The sequence below is a fragment of the Antedon bifida genome, chromosome 8 (genome assembly GCF_963402885.1).
Source record: "Antedon bifida chromosome 8, ecAntBifi1.1, whole genome shotgun sequence".
Lineage (NCBI taxonomy): Eukaryota > Metazoa > Echinodermata > Crinoidea > Comatulida > Antedonidae > Antedon > Antedon bifida.
In genome coordinates this window covers 15,927,901-15,948,654 of record NC_136233.1, presented here as the reverse complement: position 1 = coordinate 15,948,654, position 20,754 = coordinate 15,927,901, and the positions used below count along the sequence as shown (strand labels likewise).

Here is a 20,754-nt window from a genome sequence, read left to right as displayed (position 1 = left end):
ACTTGCGCGTAATGTAAGTCACCTGATTTGTCACTCCTACTTTTTGTAGAAAAAACAACTTTAGTGAAATAGTTTTCACACAATATCCTTGCAGCAGTAAAACTCAAAAACATGATCATGCCTGGTGGCGATTCGTTATCTGTTCATGGTACTGGTGGTGCGATTGACGGTAAGGCTCTCATTCGACCATATATTTATAAATGAAAGGGCCCGGCCCCAGCGACCGGGACTTCTAGATACGCCTAGGCCTAGGCTAGCCTAGTAAGTAGTGTGTACGTAGCAACTAGTAGTAGGCTACAAAAAGGGGTCCCTACCGTGGGCCTAGACCTACTATGTTGCAAGTCTTTAGGGCGTTTATTACCATACATAATTAATAATAACATAACAATCTATCAATTAATTATTAAAGTTTTCAGTAGCGACATATAGGCCTAGGCCTATAAAATAAGTCAGCTGTGCATGTTGTAAATATTTTCTATCCGCATGACATGAATGATGGCAGCACACCAAGACTATCGGCATGGTTGACCATGCATAAAATTCATCATTCATTGACAAGGTCAAGCATGCGAGTAAATCTAATGCCATGGTTTCATAGGAAATTCGACCGTGCACCTTAATTCTATTTTTCTTATCTGTGCATTTCTTTCTAGAGGCATGGTTGACTGTGCCGGTTCAGGGACGATTCGGCCCTGAGACGATTCGGCCCGGGACTATTCGGCCCACTTTTGGTGGGACGATTCGGCCCACTTTTGGGCCGAAACATCCCACTTTGTGGGCCGAAACGTCTCACTTTAGACCAAATTCATATTCATTTTTTTTTTATTTATCAAGTTTTTAAAGGTGTTTAACAATCCGTATTTTATTGATATTGACAAAGTTGATATAATATATATAATAAATTACTAAAAAAACGTAATTTTATATTCAATTTATTACTTCGAAAACCTTGTTTATTTCGTGCATTCGCCAAGCGGCCAACAGAGGGCGTAACTTGTTTACATCGTTCGCGTGACTAAAAAATGATTATTTTCGACAATGTTTTCAAAATGTTTGCTTTATTGCATCTTTATCCCTAGTAAATGTAATAAATGTAAGTGTGCCGATAAATGTAAGTGTGCCGAATCGTCTCAGGGCCGAATCGTCCCGGGCCGAATAGTCCCGGGCCGAATCGTCCCAGGGCCGAATCGTCCCGGGCCGAATCGTCTCAGGGCCGAATCGTCCCGTTACCACTGTGCCGATAGAAAACATTACATTAGATGCACTGTTAATCATGCCGATAGAAAATAACTTATTATTATACTATTTTCTTATACTATTATAGCCTTATGCGGCCCTAACTATAGTAATACAATATTACTATTTTTTATTTATTTTTCTTAATTACACCTTATTTATAGAGGGTGACCCTAAACAGCATATGCTGACAATCAATCAATAATAAAATAATACTAATAATCACTCAATAAAATAATACTAATAAATTGATTATTATTTTGTATAGGCCTACCTAGTAGATTTGTGAACTTTTCAACATATGAAGATAACTGTGTTAACTTTCAGTTAATCCCAGGTCTTTAATTAATAAAGTCATTCATGCATACAATAATAAACAATGCTACTGAGCTCATATCCATTAAATCATAATTGGCTATTTGCCAGTAACATGAATTCACACCTTTTTACTGTATTTTAGCATAATATCATGCAATCAAAAGCAGAGTTATTACTACAAAGTAATTATAATATTTGAAAAACCTGTTGAATATACGCTATTCTTTAAAAAATAATCTATGCCAACCTATGAAATACATACAATCTGTTTAAACCATTTTGTTGTTAACAAGACCTATTTTATGAAAAGGCGGAATTCAATTGTATGTAAGATTGTTGGAAAAAAATAAATAAGGCTATAAAACCAACATAAAATATTAATATCAAAATTATTCATTGTATGTTACCATATGCTGACTCATAAATAATTATTATTTGTATTTTATTTAGTATTCAAAACGCTCTAATCACCTTACCTACCAGTAACTTCCTCGGTCGTCTGTTTTAAAATAAACAGTCCACAGTCAGGAGATTTAATCTTTTATATGTAACATTTAATAATAATCATTGTACATAGTAATAATTATGTTTTCTACACTATCAGGTACAGTAGTAATACCTTATGTTTGTTTAATATTTAATTAATTTTTTTTATCAACTGCTACAGGTACAATGTTGGGTTAAAATTAATCTTAGCCAATAATACAGTATTTTATATTTGTAAACTTATTTAGTGTAAGCATGGAGGAACCTCCATGGTGTAAAGCTCTGTCTACACGTGACTATCAAACTAGTTTGAAAAAAAGGGTGATGGGCCCAAATATAGTGGTGATATGCCCAAATATAGTAGTGATATGCCCAAATATAGTAGTGATATGCCCAAATATAGTAGTGATATGACATCATCATGTCCATATATGGGCACGTCACATAAAGTTTGATAGTGTAGACAGAGCTTAATCAGTGTAAATATACAGTACTGCATATCATATTTTTGTTTCAAAGCCATGGTGACGGCGTTGGTAGATGCGGCATATGACAAGAAGCCGGAAGTACGCAACATAATTAGTTCATCATTAGTGGACATTGGGAAACAAAAACCCAGAATGGTGTTGAGCTCTTGTCATGTCTACCTTAAAAAACACAGCAAGGTAAGATCATCGCAAATCAAGAGTACCCTACTTGTAAATATTTTCTGAAAATTGAAAAACCATTTTTCCATAATTTTTAATAATGTTTCTTTTTAAATTTGACTCATCTCTACCTGCCTAGTAGTATTCTCCAGAAGACGGTTGTGGCGTTGTGTTGTGTACACTATCAAACTAGTTTGACAAAAAAAGTGTGATGTGCCCAAATATGGTTGTGATATGACATCATCATGTCCATATATGGGCACATCACATTTTTTGTCACCTAACGTTTGATAGTGTAGACAAAGGCCCAAAGTGGCCCTCCAACGTCCTTGGGCGTTTTTAGCCTTTTTTTACTTATTTTAATGCCTTTTTATTCCTCCTGGCCCTCATAAGCCTGGGTTTTGCCAGTGAGCGCTCATAGCCATTATGCCATTGATGATGTACCGCAAACCTAACTTTACAACAATGTTTATATTATCTTTTATTTAGCTTCAAAAAGATCATCGAGTTGTCATATTGCAGACAATGGAGAAGGTTATACATGAAACGCTGAGTGCAATCAAATCAGGTTTAGCTGCAGAACTAGTACAGTTAGCAGCTGAAGAAATGACTGCCACAAAGGTGAGATGATATTAGTTAATTATGGTTTTTTTAGAACTTGTCGTATTCTCAACCAAAAACTATATGTCCTATCTTTTGCATTAAAATTTGCAAAATTTATGGTGGGGGAGAGAGGCTCCATGCCCATATATGGACACGATGACATCATATCACTACCATATTTGGGCACATCACACTTTTTTGGTCTAACTAATATTAATTTGATAGTGTAGACTGAGCTTTATTCTATTTTTAATATTATCAATTAATTATATCCATCTTTTACTCACAGAGAGCAGCGTCTTTCTATACGATGATAGGAGTATCAACCAATACTGTAAATTACAGTTATACTTTATAATAAAAAAAATGTGCTTAAAAGTCTTTAAAAATATAGCCTTTCAGGTTTTGCAAAATTATCATACTTTATCTATCTATTTTGTAAATACTACACTATATTATCTGGAACACTGTCTCCTCTTATTGTCTATTTTTAGAAATAGTATTTAGTTTACTTCTAAAATGCATTGCTTTCTGTAAAACAGTCAAAAGCTTAAAGGTTTTTTTTTGGTGAATAACTATGTTACATTACTGTTCTGGTAATTTGCTTTGCTATCATCAGGGTGTTGGGCATTTGCTGTGCATTTGGCAGTTTCTGTGCGTTGTATAATCAGTGTGTTTTTCTTATATTTAACAAGGCCATATACATGGTTAGTGTTTACCGACCGACCGACATAGTGAGCTGTAGAGTCGCGTTGCACGCGACTAAAAATAACATGATACTATAGATAACATAACATTTTGTCTTTTGCTTTGCATTGCAGTCAGACAATGTTTATGCAGACTTATTATGCATAATAAATCTTTTTTGAATTTTTCATGAAGGAAGTGGACCCTCAATGGCAGACAGCAGCAAGTGGCGTGTTGGTGGCGCTTGGCAAAAAATATTGTAATGAAGTGATGGTAGAGATATTGAAACGTTTCCAACCAGGAACTCTGCCACACTTCTTCACAGTTCAAACAATGGCAAACCTGTCCACAGGAAACCGTACGTTAATATTTAATATATATCCACACTTTTGCCATTTTCTGCCTACAGTATATTATGTAGCAATAAATAATGTTCATGTTTACTTTTTGTTTTCTTTCAGCATTTAGCTTTGTGCCATTTCTAACAGCTGTGCTGGGTACAATGTTGCCTATGCTGGGACTTGCAAAACATGATAACATGAAATGGGTTTTTAGTTATGGTAAGAAAAGTACATGAATTATTTTTTTCCAGCCAATGAGATTGGCTAAAAATTCCTTTACCATTTCTCACTTGTCAGTCAAACATTAAAGATTTATTTCATGTCAACCTTTGTGTACGCAGGGCATAAGATGAATTTTGAATGTGCATGCCTATATATTACTGCATTTTACCATTTTTAAAAATCCTTGATCCATCGCTAGTTACCCTAAAAATTCTTTTACCTTTTCTAAGTTGTCAGACAAATATTAAAGACTTATTTCATGTCATACTTTGTGTATGCAGACAAATTTTGAATGTGTATGCCTATGTATTATAGCAGTACAACTTAAGCCCTGTCTACACTATCAAACTTTCTGTGATGTGCCCATATATGGACATGATGATGTCATACTACTACCATATTTGTGCATATCACTACCATATTTGGACACATCACAATTTTTTTTCTTTATAGCTTTAGCCAGATTTTGTGAGAGTATTCTACACTACGTTGCAAACATAGAAGATGCCCCGGATCAGTCAGTCCGTAAAGAACTCTATTCCTCACAGATTTTCTCAGCTTATGAAATTGTCTACAATATGTGGCTACAGTCCAAAGAGGCAAAGGTATTGTAGAAAAGTATTAATCAGTAGCATAACGGCTATGAGCGCACACTGGCATAATCCAGGGTCCCGGAGCTTATGGGGCCCCTGACCAGTGACCAGTGAAAAAAACGGTCGAAAAAGTCTTAAAATGCCTAGCCTCCAGCTTTGGAGGACCACTTAGGGTACATAACCCAGGGCCTCAGTGTTATGCCACTGGTTTTAATTTTATTGTTAATGGAATATACAGTTTTTTAAAAGGATTTTCTATAGTAAGTTTGATTTAACTTGAATAATCTGGGATGTAGCACTTGTTTACCAGTCTGTTAGTGGTGATTACTCGCTGTTGGTGTGGAGAATTGAAATATTTTTACAGACAAGCAATTAAAGTGATTCCCACATACCTGTTCTGAAACGCTCCCTACTTATAACATGTTGCATTTTCTAGTTGCGTTTAATAGTGGTAGAAGCTCTTGGCTACATGTCTAACATCCTAGCAGAAGATCGTCTTGAAGAACAGCTCCCTCGCTTGTTACCAGGAATCCTAAATTTGTACAAGAAGCACCCAGAACCATTCCATATTACACAGGTAAACATTACTGTTTTTCAGAACACCCCTAAGAAATAATGGAATGATCTGTTTTATTGATAATCATATGAGTAAATTGAAAACTGTTTTTTGATTCGTTACAGGGTTTCTGTATGGTGCTTGATGCTGCTGTGCAAGAGGGCAGCTTGATACTTGAACCTCAACTAGATATGATTGTGAACACACTACATCCACAGGTATTGAATCAAAATTGCATTTCAATTTGTGATACTATAGTCCATAAATTAGTGGTATTGTGACCAAATTTTGATTGTAGAGTTGTGACACAACCAGCTCCATGCATGTATAACTATGCAGTTAAGCACCATGGTGCACTTGTAGGATCTCATTTAAAATCTACACAATGTAACTTTCAACATCAGCTATTACACTTATAACGTAGCGGACGAGTGTTTTAACCACAGTTGTCATACAATTACTAGCAAAGATACCTGCTCCAGGGTATTTCAAATATAGTACAATTACGGTCATTTTATGCTCTGTAACTTGAAATACAGTAAAGTTTTCATTGTCAAATATACCCGCCCCATAATGGGTTTTAAATGTATTTTATAACTAAAACAGACAGACATGCATAGATTTAAAGCAAAAACGGACATATATTTTTGGTAAATTATAGTAAGATGCTATTGTCAACTGTCTGTACTATTGTAGGTGTGCATTTTACCTGATTATAGCAGTCCCCCATCTGTCAAGAATCATAATGAACTTCTACGGTGTTTTTCTGTGATAGCCAAGTCCTTCTCAGACCGCATCATATCATATTTACTTCAAAAACTAGAAATGAACAACGAAAAGATTAAATTAGGAACTCTTGCCGTCTTCAAACAACTTATCAATTCTGGTGGCAAGTATTTTCTTTTAAACAGTAATATTGGTTTATGATAACCTTCTTCCTAATATATTACCACTCAATTATAGAGATTATAGAATTGTGTTTAAAACAGTGACCAAAAAGTGACTAAAATTTATCTTTGATTAGTTAATTAAAGTTTAAGAATAACGAAATTAAAGTTAAGTACAGTATTGCATATTGCTATACAGTTGAACCCCTATTAAGGGGACACCTTCGGTATTTAAAGAATTGATAGAAGTTTCTCATGAATAGGGGTGTCTAACAGAAGAGGTTCTACTGTATTAGGCTTACTAACACTTCTGATGTTTAGTTTTAATCTATTTATCATGTTGTTTTATTAGGTGTACACATGGAAGATAAAAAACCACTGATAGTATCTGGTTTAAAGATAATGTTATCAGACACAAACAATAAGGTATATATGCTATCTGAAAAAAAAGTTCTGGGGCTAAACTAACTTTTTGAATAATCTCTTAAATTCTAAAAATAACATTTAACATTACTAATGCAATTGTTCACCTTACTTGGTTTGGAATAAATTAAATAATTTAAACATTTTTTTAAAGGTCAAAAGGTTATTTGCACAGGTGATAATCGCTATGGCGCCCCATGGTTACTTGGAGTTGGAAGGTGGTCATTTGATGGTTGAGTTTATTGTTAAACTTTGCACATATCAGGAGCAAGTGCCTGTGAGATATCATTTTTACATATTTTATTAATTATTATAACAACTATTTAAAAAGTCTTTTTCATATCTAATATCCTAATGTTTGTATCATTTTTTGGAAGGTTTTTAATTTAAACAAATTTAATAATTGTGCTGTGATGAAGGTTTTGAATTCACATTTTAACTATTAGATGAAAAAATGTTTAAAAACCACCAACATTCTAAAGAGAATTTTTGATTTAAAAAAATGCAATTTTTAACAATTAAAAAACATTTGAAAACCTTAAAAGAGAGAAAAAGAGAGAAAAACATTAATTAAAAATTGTTTCTTTTACTTACAAAATACACATCAGTTTAATCATACAATTAAAATAACCATCATCATAGGCAGATCCAAGCTGGCCTGGGTTTCCCCAAAATTACAATACAAAAAATTCAACTGGAAATGATTTCAAAATCCTCGATTCATACTGCATAAATTATAACTTTGAAACAAAATAATTTTCAGGTGAAGAAACCTGATCCAGATTACGTTTCAAATGCTTCATTGCGACAGATGTGTGAGAACGTACTTCACCTGATATCAACTACCATCGAATGCATGGAAGTGGTAAGTAATTGATATCAAGAGATACCCAGTGGTGTAACAGTTATGTGCACTCACTGGCTAAACCCAGGGGCCCTAGAGCTTATAGGGGCCCTGAGTAGTGCTCAGAGGACAGGCAGTAAGATATGTTGAATAAGGCCAGAGGCCTCCAGTGATGGAGGCCACTTATGGTTCCTAAATCTTGGGCCTCTACGTTACGCCACTGGAGATATCATAAACGTATTATAAAAACTAGATAATTAAATCCAATGTAACAGCTCAAAAAGTTAGTCACGATTTTGTGAGATCAACCAATATGGCTGTAAAATCGGCTATATACATCAGTAATATACTGTAATGAATACATTTTTTACCTTCAAGCTCCATTCACACTGGAAGATGTCAGCTTTCAATTCTTCATACTATATTGTCTTCTGTGTGATTATAGCATTTAGAAAGATATCTATCAACAGAAATGCAGATTATACTTCCCATTAAAAGAGTGTTATTTAAGAGAATCCAATATATACACTATATTGACAACATAATCCTGACCAAAATAGCATTTGATGTCAACATTATACTTATTTCTATACCAGTTATTTCAAAACTGGGTCATGCTGTATGAATTGAAACATTTTTTCACAGGTTCTTTGGCCGTATCTCCTTGAGTTCTTAATACCTGTTCAATACACAACCGCGCTTGGTCCAATCTGTCGCAACCTTGCTTCCTTGACGGCTAAGAAACGTGAAGAGCAGTCGGAAGACTACATGATAGATTTTGATATTGCCACAAATATTCCAAAGGCACCAGAAATAGTTGCCCGACTCATGGCAAGTACCGAATTGGAATATTTTTTTGTGTGTCTAATTTGTTTTATTTATTATTCCATTTCTCTCTGTACTGTCTTGGTCTGTTTATATAAATAAACCTATATTAATAAATACAATATCATATCACTATATTAATTTAAACAAATGTTATGTTTTCTTATCTTTACTAATATAGGTACTAGCTGGCAGGCCAGAAGTGTCAAATCGTGGTATATATGTTCTAAAGTTATTGCAGGCGCTTTCACCGAACATAGAATCCTCTCTTATTGACCTGTGGGATACGATTATTCCTAAACTTATACAATTTCTAGAAGGTACAATTTGGTTAAAAGTATAGATGTAATTGTGGTGGTTGGTGGGGACAGCTGTCTTTAATTTCTTCCATCTAGCCTAAAGCATATTTTAAAGCCTGAAATCTTTGTAACCACTCTTACATTTTTGACAAGCACCTTTCTAGCTGTATTCCTGTAAAAACTACATAGCTTTTATTAACTTCTGAATATCTTGGCATAAAAATGGAAAGATTATCATCTAATGAAAGATTTATAGATGCTTTTTACTGATTAAATTATATTATAATTTAGATAACTTAAACGATGAAGAAAAGTGGTCTCAGAAAGCTTGGGAAGATCTTCTATTAAAGGTAGCTAGTTTTTTGTTCTTTAAAGCACTGTCTACACTATCAAACTAGTTTCACTGATTGCTGTGATTAGCAGAAAACTACTGAAACACATACTTCATAAATATGTACGTATGTGTGTGTATAGTTCTGGATCCAATTTACATTTGTAAAGGTGAACATTTATTATTGTGGGAGGAAATTGATGCCATGATTTATCTTTTTAAAATAGCTTTTGTCAAAAACTCTTGATGAAGTAGAAGATGAGGAGTGGGTATGTAACTTAGGAGTAGAATTTGGCAAGCAGGTTTCTCTTTACCAAGACAGTCCAAATGAAAAGGTAATAGAAGCTTTCATTTTATTATCAGTTTGTTGTTTTTTTTTCTTTCTTTCTTTATTGACAAATATAAAAATATATAAAATATCAGTATAGATTCTTTTATTTTCAGAACTTCCTTTACAAATGTCTTGGCGTTATAATGCGGAAAGTAACAAAGAAAGATTTTGTGAAGCAGCATCTGAATATATTGTTCTCAACTGTAAAGCACACAAATCAAATTGAACGAGAGGTAAAGAAACAAAAACATTTAATTCTGAATTTCTAATACTGTATTTGTAATACCTGTTGTTCTTGAGACATTATTTTTTCCCGATGTATTGAGGCAGAAATCATTGACAATTATGAATTATGACATTCATTCATTCAAGTTTACATTTAGTTAGGCAAAAGCAATATGGACCTTACACAAGAAAGGGGCATTTTCTGTAGTAGCAAAAATCCCTTTACAAAAAATGTTGAAGAAAAAAAAACCCCAAAATGTTAAGGCCTTAGTGAGCTAAAGATAAGCTCTGTCTACACTATCAAACTTTATGTGACAGAAAAAGTGTGATTTGCCCATATATGGACATGATGATGTCATATCACTACCATATTTGGGCATATCACTACCATATTTGGGCACATCACAAACTAGTTTGATAGTGTAGACTGGTTAACCTTAACCATTTTACATCACATTTAATATTTTTTCTTGTAGGGGTGTGCCATAGGACTTGGATTCTGTGCATCCTCTCATTTGGATGAGGCCTTGAGCAAACTGGAGACCGTGGCAAAACAAGACATGTCTAGAAAATCAAGTGGATTTCTAGGGCTAATGAAGGTAACCTATGAAACTGTTTGGTTCAATACAATAATGCATTCTTTAAAAAATAACTACAGAAAAATCGGTCTGACCACCATATGAAGCTTTCTGCTTTTGCTTATTAAATTGGCTGAAATAAACAAGAGGAGATATATGTTTTAACACTACGCTCAACTCTTATTGTGGGGACACACCTATTAAAGGGACACTTTCTCCTGAAATAAACAAGGGGAGATATATCACTATGATCAACCCTTATTGAGGGGGTCTGATGGTGTCCCCTTAATAGGATTACAATACAAAATAATGTTTATTTATGTTTTAGGACAAAACAGAAGCAGATGTTGAGAGGATTAAAAGCACATTAATGTTGTGCTATGGTTACCTGGCGTTGTACGCACCTCATGACCTAATTACATCAAGACTTGAAGCCAACATATTAAGGAACGTCAAACCACACTTTAGTAATATTAAGGTTAGTACAGTCAACTCTCCCAATACTGGACACCTTTGGCCAGTTTCAAATATGTCTGGTTTTCCAAAAAGTCTGGTATTCAGAATGCAATTTTAATGGTAAAAATGAATTTATAACTTTTTGGACTTCAAGAAAAGTCCAGTATTGGGAGAGTTTACGGTTTTTAGGGAGTCTGGTATTGGAGAGTTGACTGTATAGCTCGGAGAAATATTGAACTTTTTTATCTTCATTATTCTGTCCACTCACTGTTAGACATAAGAAATTATTGATCTGCATACTTACAAAAGTTAGTCATAATTGGTCCATAGTCAAAATTTTAGTACAATAATATTCCTTTGTCTATTGTATAAACTATTAGTTTTGTTTTAATATATTTAGGACACGGCAGTAAAACAGAATTTAATACGAGCCGTTGACTTGATTGGCAAAGCAGTTCAACCTGGACACTTGAGGTCGTCCTACATATTTAGTCGTAAAGTAGAGTTAATGGATCACATGCAGATATTTATGAAGCAGGAGAGTACAAAGGAACTGGCGACCAACACCCGAGCACTGGCCATGGAAGCCTGTGCTACGTTAGTGTATCCTTTACAAGCTTTGCAAAGTAGCCAAGTTAAAATGCAACTCAAGAATCTCCCAGATCTCAAGAAAGGAGATCTTACAACTGTCCACACATGGACTTTCTTAACTCAGTGAGATTTACCAGTCGCAGGAAACAAATTGTCCAATGCGAACATGGCTTTAAGCCGAATTGAAACCGTCAGCTTATACGCATGTGTAGAGAGGGATATGGAAGATGGAAACATGAATACTCATGCTTATAAGCTGACGCTTTTGATTCCCGTAAACAAATTTGCCTAATGGAAAATCAGTTTTAGAAATATTTGACATTTAGACCTTTACTGGAGTAAAATATTCTTTAAATAAACAAAAGTTTCTTTAACAGTTCTACAGTAAAGTTGATCCAGTGCTAAAAGAAGCCGAGACCTTTGACCTAATTAAAACAAGTACAGACTGTGTATTTAAACTGCCAAACTGTATTTATCCTGTGAAAGGAAAAGAAGACCTGACAACAGAACAAATAAAAGAGAGTGATGAATTCCTAGATGGCGTGAAAGATTCATTAGTTAGTTTACTGCAGGAGATTCTCAAAAAAAATCTGTCACCACAGGGTTTACAAGAAATATATAAGGTTTGTACTTTTCATTTGTTTTTGATATATCAGAATTGTGTAGTCAGGATCGATCAAACTATTGGCACATGTAGAAAGTAATATATTACATGCATGCAAGACCTATACAAGGTGCTTTATTAATTTATTAATAATAATATGGATTTATAAAGAGCTATGTCGTGAAACTCCATAATGCAGGTAGTAATCAGTCAGTTGTGTCTTGACCTTACCAGGTACCCATTTGTACACCTAGGTGGAGAGAGGCATGCGTAAGTAAAGCATCTTGCCTAAGGATACAGGCAATGCAATAAGCGCGTTGGATTCATGATCACAGACACATGATCGGTAGTCCAACACCCAACATACCACGCCACACGCATATTGTCCCACCAAATTTTCCTAAGAAATATGTTTTGGTTGGTTTTGATTGATATATTTTATATTATATATTTTCTTTTTCTTGATTTCAATAGCATCTACAGCCGTGGATTATATCACTAGAGAACCATGAAAGACAAAGATCAATGAGAACCCTGCTTCGTCTCCTACAATTCCATTATGAGAAACTTGCTACACAGGACTCGGTAAGTTTTTATTTAATTATTACCAGTATAAATCATAAATTAACTAGTTATTATCATTTGACATACAGATTAAGAACTTGCTGTTTACTGTATATCAGATATATCGCACGTAATTGAATTGAAAAAAAAAAGAATTAGTTTTTAAGAATTGTTAAAAGATAAAATGATAAAGGCTCTGGTAAAAATTTGTTAAATGCTTTAAATTCTGTTGATTTTTTATTAACCAAATCTAAACCAAGTTGCCAACTACCTGATAATTTGTTTGCTATAGTATTTTTATGATTTATGTTTAATTTCTTTTTCTTCTATAGTATTTATTTTTGCTTTCAGAGTGGAATAGTATTTTTCAACCTCGGTTCACTACTTGGTAGTATTGTTCCCAGGTGCTCTGATCCCAATCTGATGGTCAGAGAAGATGCTGTTGAAAGCATTCAAATTATACTAAGGATTTCACTTCGATACGATGGTAAGTTGACTGTAATGTAATAAAACTGTAATTAGGAATATATAATAATATAGGACTTGATGTGTATATGAGCCACATGAGCGTATTCAAAATGATATCTAGAAAGTGATGATGTGACGATTGTGATGGTTTATTGATTTTGGTTAAAATAATATTTATAGGACAACCACCTGACTATAAAGACCCTATGGTTGAAGCATTGTCCACGCTGCGAGATCGTGTTTCCCAGGGTGATGCACAAGTATTGTTTAGTGTTGTCAATGACATATCAAAGGTTAGTAGACAATTATTTTATTTATTTGTTTATTTATTTCTGGCTTTTATTTTTTCAGTATTGAAAGTAGATTACAGAAATACATACATTATGCTATAGCAGAAATGAGAAGAATAAATAAAGTTAGTTAAGTTAGGTCTAATAATGAATTAAGCTACACTATCAAACTAGTTTGACAAAAAAAGTGTGATGTGCCCATATATAGTAATGATATGCCCAAATATGGTAGTGATATGAAATCATGTCCATATATGGGCACATCACATTTTGTTGTCACATAAAGTTTGATTGTGTAGACATAGCTTAAAGGTTGTGAATGGAGTAAAGTTAGTAGTACCCCATGTGTTTCTAAAAAGCAAGTAAAGTAGGGTTGTGAATGGAGTAATGAAATACAGTTACTAAACATACAGTAGGTTTGTACCTAGCATTTCTAGAGGTAAAAGCGAGTGATGTACATTAAATAAGTTAATTTTGATTAATCTCTTTTCAGGCTTTAGCAAAGAAGATGCCATCTGAGCAGTTGAATGACTTCTTAGCTAATTTGTACAATGGTTTACTGGACAGTCAGAGTCACTGTTCCAGCGGTGCTTGTGTTGTTATTAACACTATCATGAAGACAAGAGGTCCAGAACTACTGGCCGAGGTACAGTTATGATTTAAATGTGGTCATTGTATTAAGTTGTACTAAGTTTGTATGCAGGAGATGTGTCAGCATGCATAAACACATACGTACAACGATAACTGAACTTAACCATACTAATCCAAATAATGGTAGTGTATTTAGATATTTCCTCTGAACAAGGTGGGCACTGGATGAGAAAAGCCCTTGATCAATGATAGGACCAATCAAGTCCTTGCTTAGTTTCATCCATCATTCAGATGAATATAAGACAGTTTGCGACAGACATCGGCCATGAAATAAATCATTATAGATATAGGGCCCACTAACTTTTAAACAGTTATTATTCTTTGGTGGTTTGTGATATAAAAATGTTTGTCTTCTTTCCACTACTGTTTTAGGTTGGAAACATAATCAATGCCTTACACACAAATCTCCGAGCCATCACCTACCCACAGACGAGATCTGGCGTATTCCGAGCCATAAGAACGCTAGCTTCCAATCATCTTACTCCAGTCTTTGATAGACTTTTGAATTTTCCTCTGCCATATGATGAGTAAGTGACTATTTACCTCAAAAGAGATGTTCTACTTGTAAACACTAACCAATTATGGATATCTTAGCCAAGGATATGTATAATTTTAAATTCTTATTTGAAATTTTTATTTTTGGGTCCGATCTTCTTTCGAATTGAATTAAAAAAAAAAAAAACCTACATCTGAACTGACATGTTTGTGCCATTCTTAGAAAATAGTATTTTGTCCGACTACAACTTTTCACAAAAAATACTTTGTAGTAGTCAATGTTTGATTATCTTGTTGCAGGCATATTACTGATTGTTGGCGGACATTGGCTGTTGATCCTGTTTTAGCCCAAGCAATCTTTGATCAGGTTATTGATATGCTGAACCGTCAGGTTCACTACGATGAAAAACGTGACCAGAAGACGCAAAAAGTTCTACTGAAGGTTGCCACAATACCAACACTATCAGTAAGTGTGCACAATTTACTTTAAGTAAGTGTGACCATGTGTCATGTGATTCATAACATAATCAAGGATGTTGCTAAGGAAGAATAGGGATGGGTGTCAAAAACTGGTGGGAAAAAATTTCTTGGATGTGTGCTATAAATGTAAATGGGAGAATAACCTGCAAATTGCAGCCTACTGGGCTGAATTGCGCACAGGTGTGGATGACACATACCACAGCTTTCCACTCCCCTAAGAGTCCCGGCCTTCATGTCGAGTGCTGCCTATCCACAATTACAGAGGCTGAATGGACCAGTACACCAGGATAACCCCCCTACTCTTCCGGATTCTTTAAAGTTCACACGAGCCAGATACACAGTGTACACTCCAGTTATAAGTCTTTTTCTGATTGTATAGTTATATTGAAGTCAGGCTTGGTAGAAGACATTAACTTTAGGATGGGTGGACTTGAAAGTGGCTATTACTGCTGACCTCTACTCGCCACACAATACATCCATGAATTATAGTATAAATTAAGGTCATATCTTGTTTTTCAGGCAGTCTGTGCTCTGACAGAAGTGCTACGAGTTCCTGAGACAGAAGCAAAGGTTGTAGAGAATTTCCATAGGCTGTTTTCTGTTCTGATTGTCTATACTGGTTCATGCATCGATGTCAAACCAGCCAAGTTGTCCGATGTAGCAGACGGGAAAATATCAAAGGAGAAAAAAGCACAAATGAAATTACTTGCTTCTCTAAATCCTTCCAGGTTTGTATGTAGAGTATAATCCCTCCTTAGGGAGACGCCTTTTCCATTGAAACTCCTATTAAGGGGACACTTTCCTGTGAAATGAAGGTGTGCGAGGTATGTGTCTTTTTAAAGGGGACACTTTGTTGAGTCCTAAAGGTATCGCCTTAATAGGTGATCTACTGTATTTAATACAACAGTGTATGTAGGTGTCTGTCTGGTTGCACTTGGCTATCTTACTTACTTAATCCAGGACATTTACTAGACTGACTGGATTTCTCCATAACTTCCTATCTGCCATTGTGACAGCCAGTTCTTCTTTCTGAATACCAGTATCCATCTAGTACATCAATGTATGTGGGTGCTGGTATTCCTTGTTTTGCAAGCCCATGTTTTGGCTGCCACAGCAGAACATCTGAAATAATTTCGTCTTTATTGCGAAGACAGTGTCCTGCAAATGTCAGTCTTATTCTTCTACTTTGCTTTCTTGATAACCATAAACCCTTCACTTTCAAATAAATTCTTACTTAATGTATTTCACTATGAATCCATTCATAATTTAATGTTTTTTTTAGTGTTGCAATAGAAGCTGTGAGAGCACTCCTTGAACGAGCAAATTGCCAAAAAGTTCTTGAAGCAATTGAAGAGGAAGATATGATAAATAACCTAAAAGAACTTGACAAGCTACCTGACGGAATAACTGCCCTTGCTAAGTAAGTTATTATGACTTAAGACCTGAACACCCCTTAATAGAAATAGAATGATCCATTCAAAAAAAGCAAGCTCTTTGATGAGACAAACTCTAAACTGTGCTTTGGATATGATGTAAATAATTTCTTTATATTTAATTTTTCTTTCTTTTTTTTTTTTGTAGGGAATTGGTAGAATATAATCCAGAGCATGTTGGTAAGATAATGGCGTGTCTTAACCCATCTCTTGCCAGCCTTTATGAAAGCCAAAGAATTGTGGTTGTGGCATTCTTTGCTGAGGTAAGTGGACTCAGGAAGACTAACTACTAACAGCTGAATCATGCAAAGCTCTGACTACACCATCAAACTAGTTTGACAAAAAAAGTGACATGCCCAAATATGGTAGTGATATGATGTCATCATGTGGACACATCACTTTTTTTTTTTTTATATAGTTTGATAGTGTAGACAGAGCTTAAGCTTTGTATTTATTTCTGATTGGTGCCATGGAACACCACTCCTTTTGCTGTTGGATCGTTTCTAATGAAATTTGAAGACTGGGAACACTGTCCACTGTTTTATATCATTTAAAATGTTTGTGCTCCTTTTTTTAGCTCATAAATCAGAAATGTGGAGGTGACATGTCAATGGTGGAAATGATAGTGAACAATCTGTTGGGACGTCTGGTTGATGCGAACCACATTGTCAGGATGCTCTGTATCAGAGGTCTTGGTAACATTGCCAGTGCTGGAGAGGATCAAGTAAGTTTCTTAGTATTGGCCTAGACATTCTAGTCCTCATTTATCATCATTATCCATCAATATTGTTGTCATCGGAGATCAGAGAGTTGTAGCTTGGTGGTTTAGATGCTTGGCTACCAATCCCAGAGTCCTGGGTTCAAATCCTATCAAATACCAGGATTTGTTTCTTATGACGGAACAACTCCGCTCCCAAAGACAATTGTAATAAGACTTTGTTTGTGTAGAGCATATTGTGTATTTGTTTGTCTCTGTGATTATTTAAGGTGGAGGCTGCTTTTTTAGCTATGTAGCTATCTGGCCTTTCCAGGAAACTCCAAACTGTCATGTCATAAAAATAAATATATTCTAGCATGCAAGAGTAATGGGTTTAAGATCTGTCATATTGCTTGTATCCTTTCAAATGGGACATAAAGCTGTTGGTCCTGAGTACATACATTGCGCATGTGCATGATACAGAACTTTGTCTCCTGGTGTGCAGCTGATCATGGTCATATGACTAATTTTCACTCTTTCTAAACCACAGGTGCAGAAATACTGTACAACAGTTTTGTCTGCCATGATGGCAGGGATGGATGACAAAGAAGACCCTGAAGATAACATTACACTAGAGTCGATGTCAGGCCTATCGCGTATACTAACACAGATAGATGAAAGCAGTATACGCCCAATCCTTGTGAACATTACCCTTAGGATACGACCATGCTTTGAAAAGGTACGTGTAATTAATACAGTCAATCCCTATTCAAGGGACACTTTATTGAGTCCCCAAATAGGGGTTCTACTGTAAAAGCTATGTTTACACTATCAAACTTTATGTGACAAAAAATGTGATGGGCCATACATGGACATGATGTCATATCACTACCATATTTGAGCACATCACACTTTTTTTTGTCAAACTAGTTTGATAGTGTAGACAGAGCTTTACTTCAAATGCTATAATACTTCTGCAAGAAGTTACAAATCTGTTAATCTTATATATGAGAATTTTTTGTCTTTAATTTTTCATAGCAACGAGCATCTGTACGAGCAGCAGCATTTATGTTATTTGGTAACTTGAGTCACTTTGGTGACGGACCTTCCCGTGCACCCTTCCTGGAGCAAATACATACCAACTTTGTCAGTGTATTGTTGCATCTCAATGATGAGGATGTGGAAGTCCGAAAGGTAATAAACGTATTATACCGTAGTGCCTTAAAAATTGCCACTAGGTGGATGTACCTATTTGACAGTTAATGTTATGTTGTACCCCATATGTTGATATCATAATTATGGTTTTTGATGCCCCTGTGTTGACCAATCTACATACTCTATAATTATATAATAATAATTATTATTTCTTACAGTCATGCAAGCATGCATTGCGTCAGTTTGGACCATTGCTAGGGTCTACAAGTATTAATGAAATGTTCCAAAAACATCTGATTGTTGATGGCAATTTAAACTATGGCGAATTTATGTATGATCTTACTAAAGTCATTGTGAGTTTGTTTTCAGTTCTCTTTTAAGCTCTCTCTACATTGTCAAACTTTATGTGAAACGTGCCCATATATGGATATGATGATGTCATATCACTACCATATTTGGGTATATCACTACCATATTGGGCAGGTCAAACTAGTTCAATAGTGTAGACAGAGTATTGTGTTGATAAATAAATTGTATGTTCTACTGGGCATAACACAGGAATTAAGTGGTTAATGAAACTGAAACCAATTTATATTAATTAGTCGTAAACTGGTTTACAGTCCTTTGGGACATACCTATTAAAGCAACACTTTCCTGTGTTAATGAATGAGGGGCAATATATGTTTTAACAATATGGCAAGCCTTTATCCAAGGGACATCCCTAAAGGGTCTTTCACACCTGTTCCATTACAGGTCCGGCAGCAGAAAATCAAATCGAATGTAAATGTTTCGCTGTCACGCGGCTACAAGCATTTCGATTGGTGCATGGGTGCATGGAGCGTCGTGATAACGAAATACTAATGTTCAATTGATTTGCCAGCACCAAACTAAAACTGTGCCGGAACAGACCCTTAACATGGGACACTTTTTTGGGTCCTGAAGGCGCTCATAGAATCATTACACATTTATCAAATTTGCAGTACTGTATATGCTAATTTCTGTTATGTCAACCTCTTAGATTGCTGATTTTATCCAGAAGATTAACTTTTTCGTAATGGGTAACGTATCGTTCTTCCGAAGTACATGGCCTGAAATCCGTAGCAACGCAGCAATATTTGTAGGCTTTTTACTTGGCAATTTGCCAAAGGCTCAACATAGTTTAATTACAAAGGATCACGTATGTGGAGGTAAGGCTATTATAATTCATTTATTGTTTTTCAGGAATATCATGTTACAATTTTGGGACAATAGATAGCTAATTCTCGGTACTGTAACTATAGTTTATCCAGTATAAATTATATATATCCCATGTGACCATTGTATCATACACCATAAGCCTAACTTAATATGATACAGACAATAAAGGTGGCACATGTAATACTGTATTACAGAACTCTATGCCATGTATGGAGATGCAGTACAGAGAATCAGGTGCAATCGTATACAAGAATCACAGCCGTCATGAAATGTTCTTTCAATATGTAATTTTTGTTTTTGCATCCATTTTTTTTTTATTGTATTTTAATTTTCATGTAAATATTGAATTGCCCTCGATGGCAACAAAAGCTAATGAAATTTGGAATAAGCAATCATTGGATACTCACAGTTCAAATATACTGACATTTGTTTTCTTGTTTTAATGTTGAATGTTTATTTTGTCCACAGCTTTAACATTACTGTTAAAAGACCCAGTGCCATCTGTAAGAATAAAAGCAGCTGAAGCAATGAGTCTACTGTTTGAGTATTAATGACACATACAAGCTTAAGCTCTATCTACACTATTAAACTAATTTGACAAAAGAAAATGTGCCGAAATATGGTATTGATATGCCCAAATATAGTAGTGACATGACATCATCCATATATGGGCACATCACATTTTTTGTCACATAATGTTTGATAGTGTAGACTATATAGTGTAAATATATTAACATCAAAACACAAAGGTAATCAAACATGGTGAAATATTATAATAGATAATACAACATTGCATTGGTGCTAACAAAGCTCATATAATGGAATCAATTATTGTAGTTACTGTTTTGTTTACATTTTAACCTGTTTATCCAAATATTTAGCAAGCCTTTGAGGATAATCATACACACTGTAGTAACTGCTTCTTAAACTTCTAAATTTAAACAAACTAAACGATATGTTATTGCAGTAAAAAATGTAATTACTGCAGTAATTGTGGTAAAATAAATGTGACGAATCAGAATTTTCCCATCTTTATAATTTTGAATCATTTAGATGATAATGATAAGCAATTCCCAAATTTGATACTACGCCCATTCTACTAATAGACTGGAAGTTCACCTAATATTTGAAGAAAAACAATTTAAAAAGAGCATACAGAAAGTGAATAAACATCATCAGCTTCCTATACTGTGCAGAAGCTCATTTGAGTATAGTCGCACATAATATCCATCCTTTGCCTA

The 20,754-nt window shown here is 34.8% G+C and overlaps 1 protein-coding gene across 1 annotated transcript; it reads left to right on the top strand.

The window, feature by feature from the left end:
- Position 1: 1 nt before the first annotated feature.
- On the top strand, positions 2 to 20,743 carry LOC144850929 (maestro heat-like repeat-containing protein family member 1). The gene is made up of 36 exons (XM_078708450.1): positions 2 to 169; positions 2,560 to 2,705; positions 3,177 to 3,308; positions 4,173 to 4,335; positions 4,439 to 4,537; positions 4,994 to 5,145; positions 5,570 to 5,710; positions 5,815 to 5,907; positions 6,386 to 6,578; positions 6,929 to 7,002; positions 7,154 to 7,276; positions 7,763 to 7,864; positions 8,489 to 8,674; positions 8,850 to 8,988; positions 9,259 to 9,317; positions 9,526 to 9,633; positions 9,743 to 9,862; positions 10,331 to 10,453; positions 10,761 to 10,910; positions 11,289 to 11,491; positions 11,865 to 12,102; positions 12,558 to 12,668; positions 12,999 to 13,134; positions 13,296 to 13,408; positions 13,899 to 14,051; positions 14,429 to 14,583; positions 14,852 to 15,017; positions 15,551 to 15,759; positions 16,314 to 16,451; positions 16,613 to 16,727; positions 17,042 to 17,188; positions 17,712 to 17,900; positions 18,200 to 18,355; positions 18,535 to 18,669; positions 19,335 to 19,503; positions 19,982 to 20,743. Exons 1-36 carry the CDS (start codon positions 112 to 114, stop codon positions 20,062 to 20,064), a joined length of 4,977 nt encoding a protein of 1,658 aa, XP_078564576.1. The 5' UTR covers positions 2 to 111; the 3' UTR covers positions 20,065 to 20,743.
- The last annotated feature ends 11 nt before the right edge of the window (positions 20,744 to 20,754 follow it).

What these genes read in the sequence shown, in the direction of transcription:
- LOC144850929 (XM_078708450.1), top strand. Translation starts at nt 112, where the DNA reads ATGATCATGCCTGGTGGCGATTCGTTATCTGTTCATGGTACTGGTGGT. An exon ending in AAATAGTTGCCCGACTCATG is followed by an intron (nt 8,675 to 8,849) that starts GCAAGTACCGAA and finishes TTACTAATATAG; the next exon opens with GTACTAGCTGGCAGGCCAGA. An exon ending in TTTCCTCTGCCATATGATGA is followed by an intron (nt 14,584 to 14,851) that starts GTAAGTGACTAT and finishes ATCTTGTTGCAG; the next exon opens with GCATATTACTGATTGTTGGC.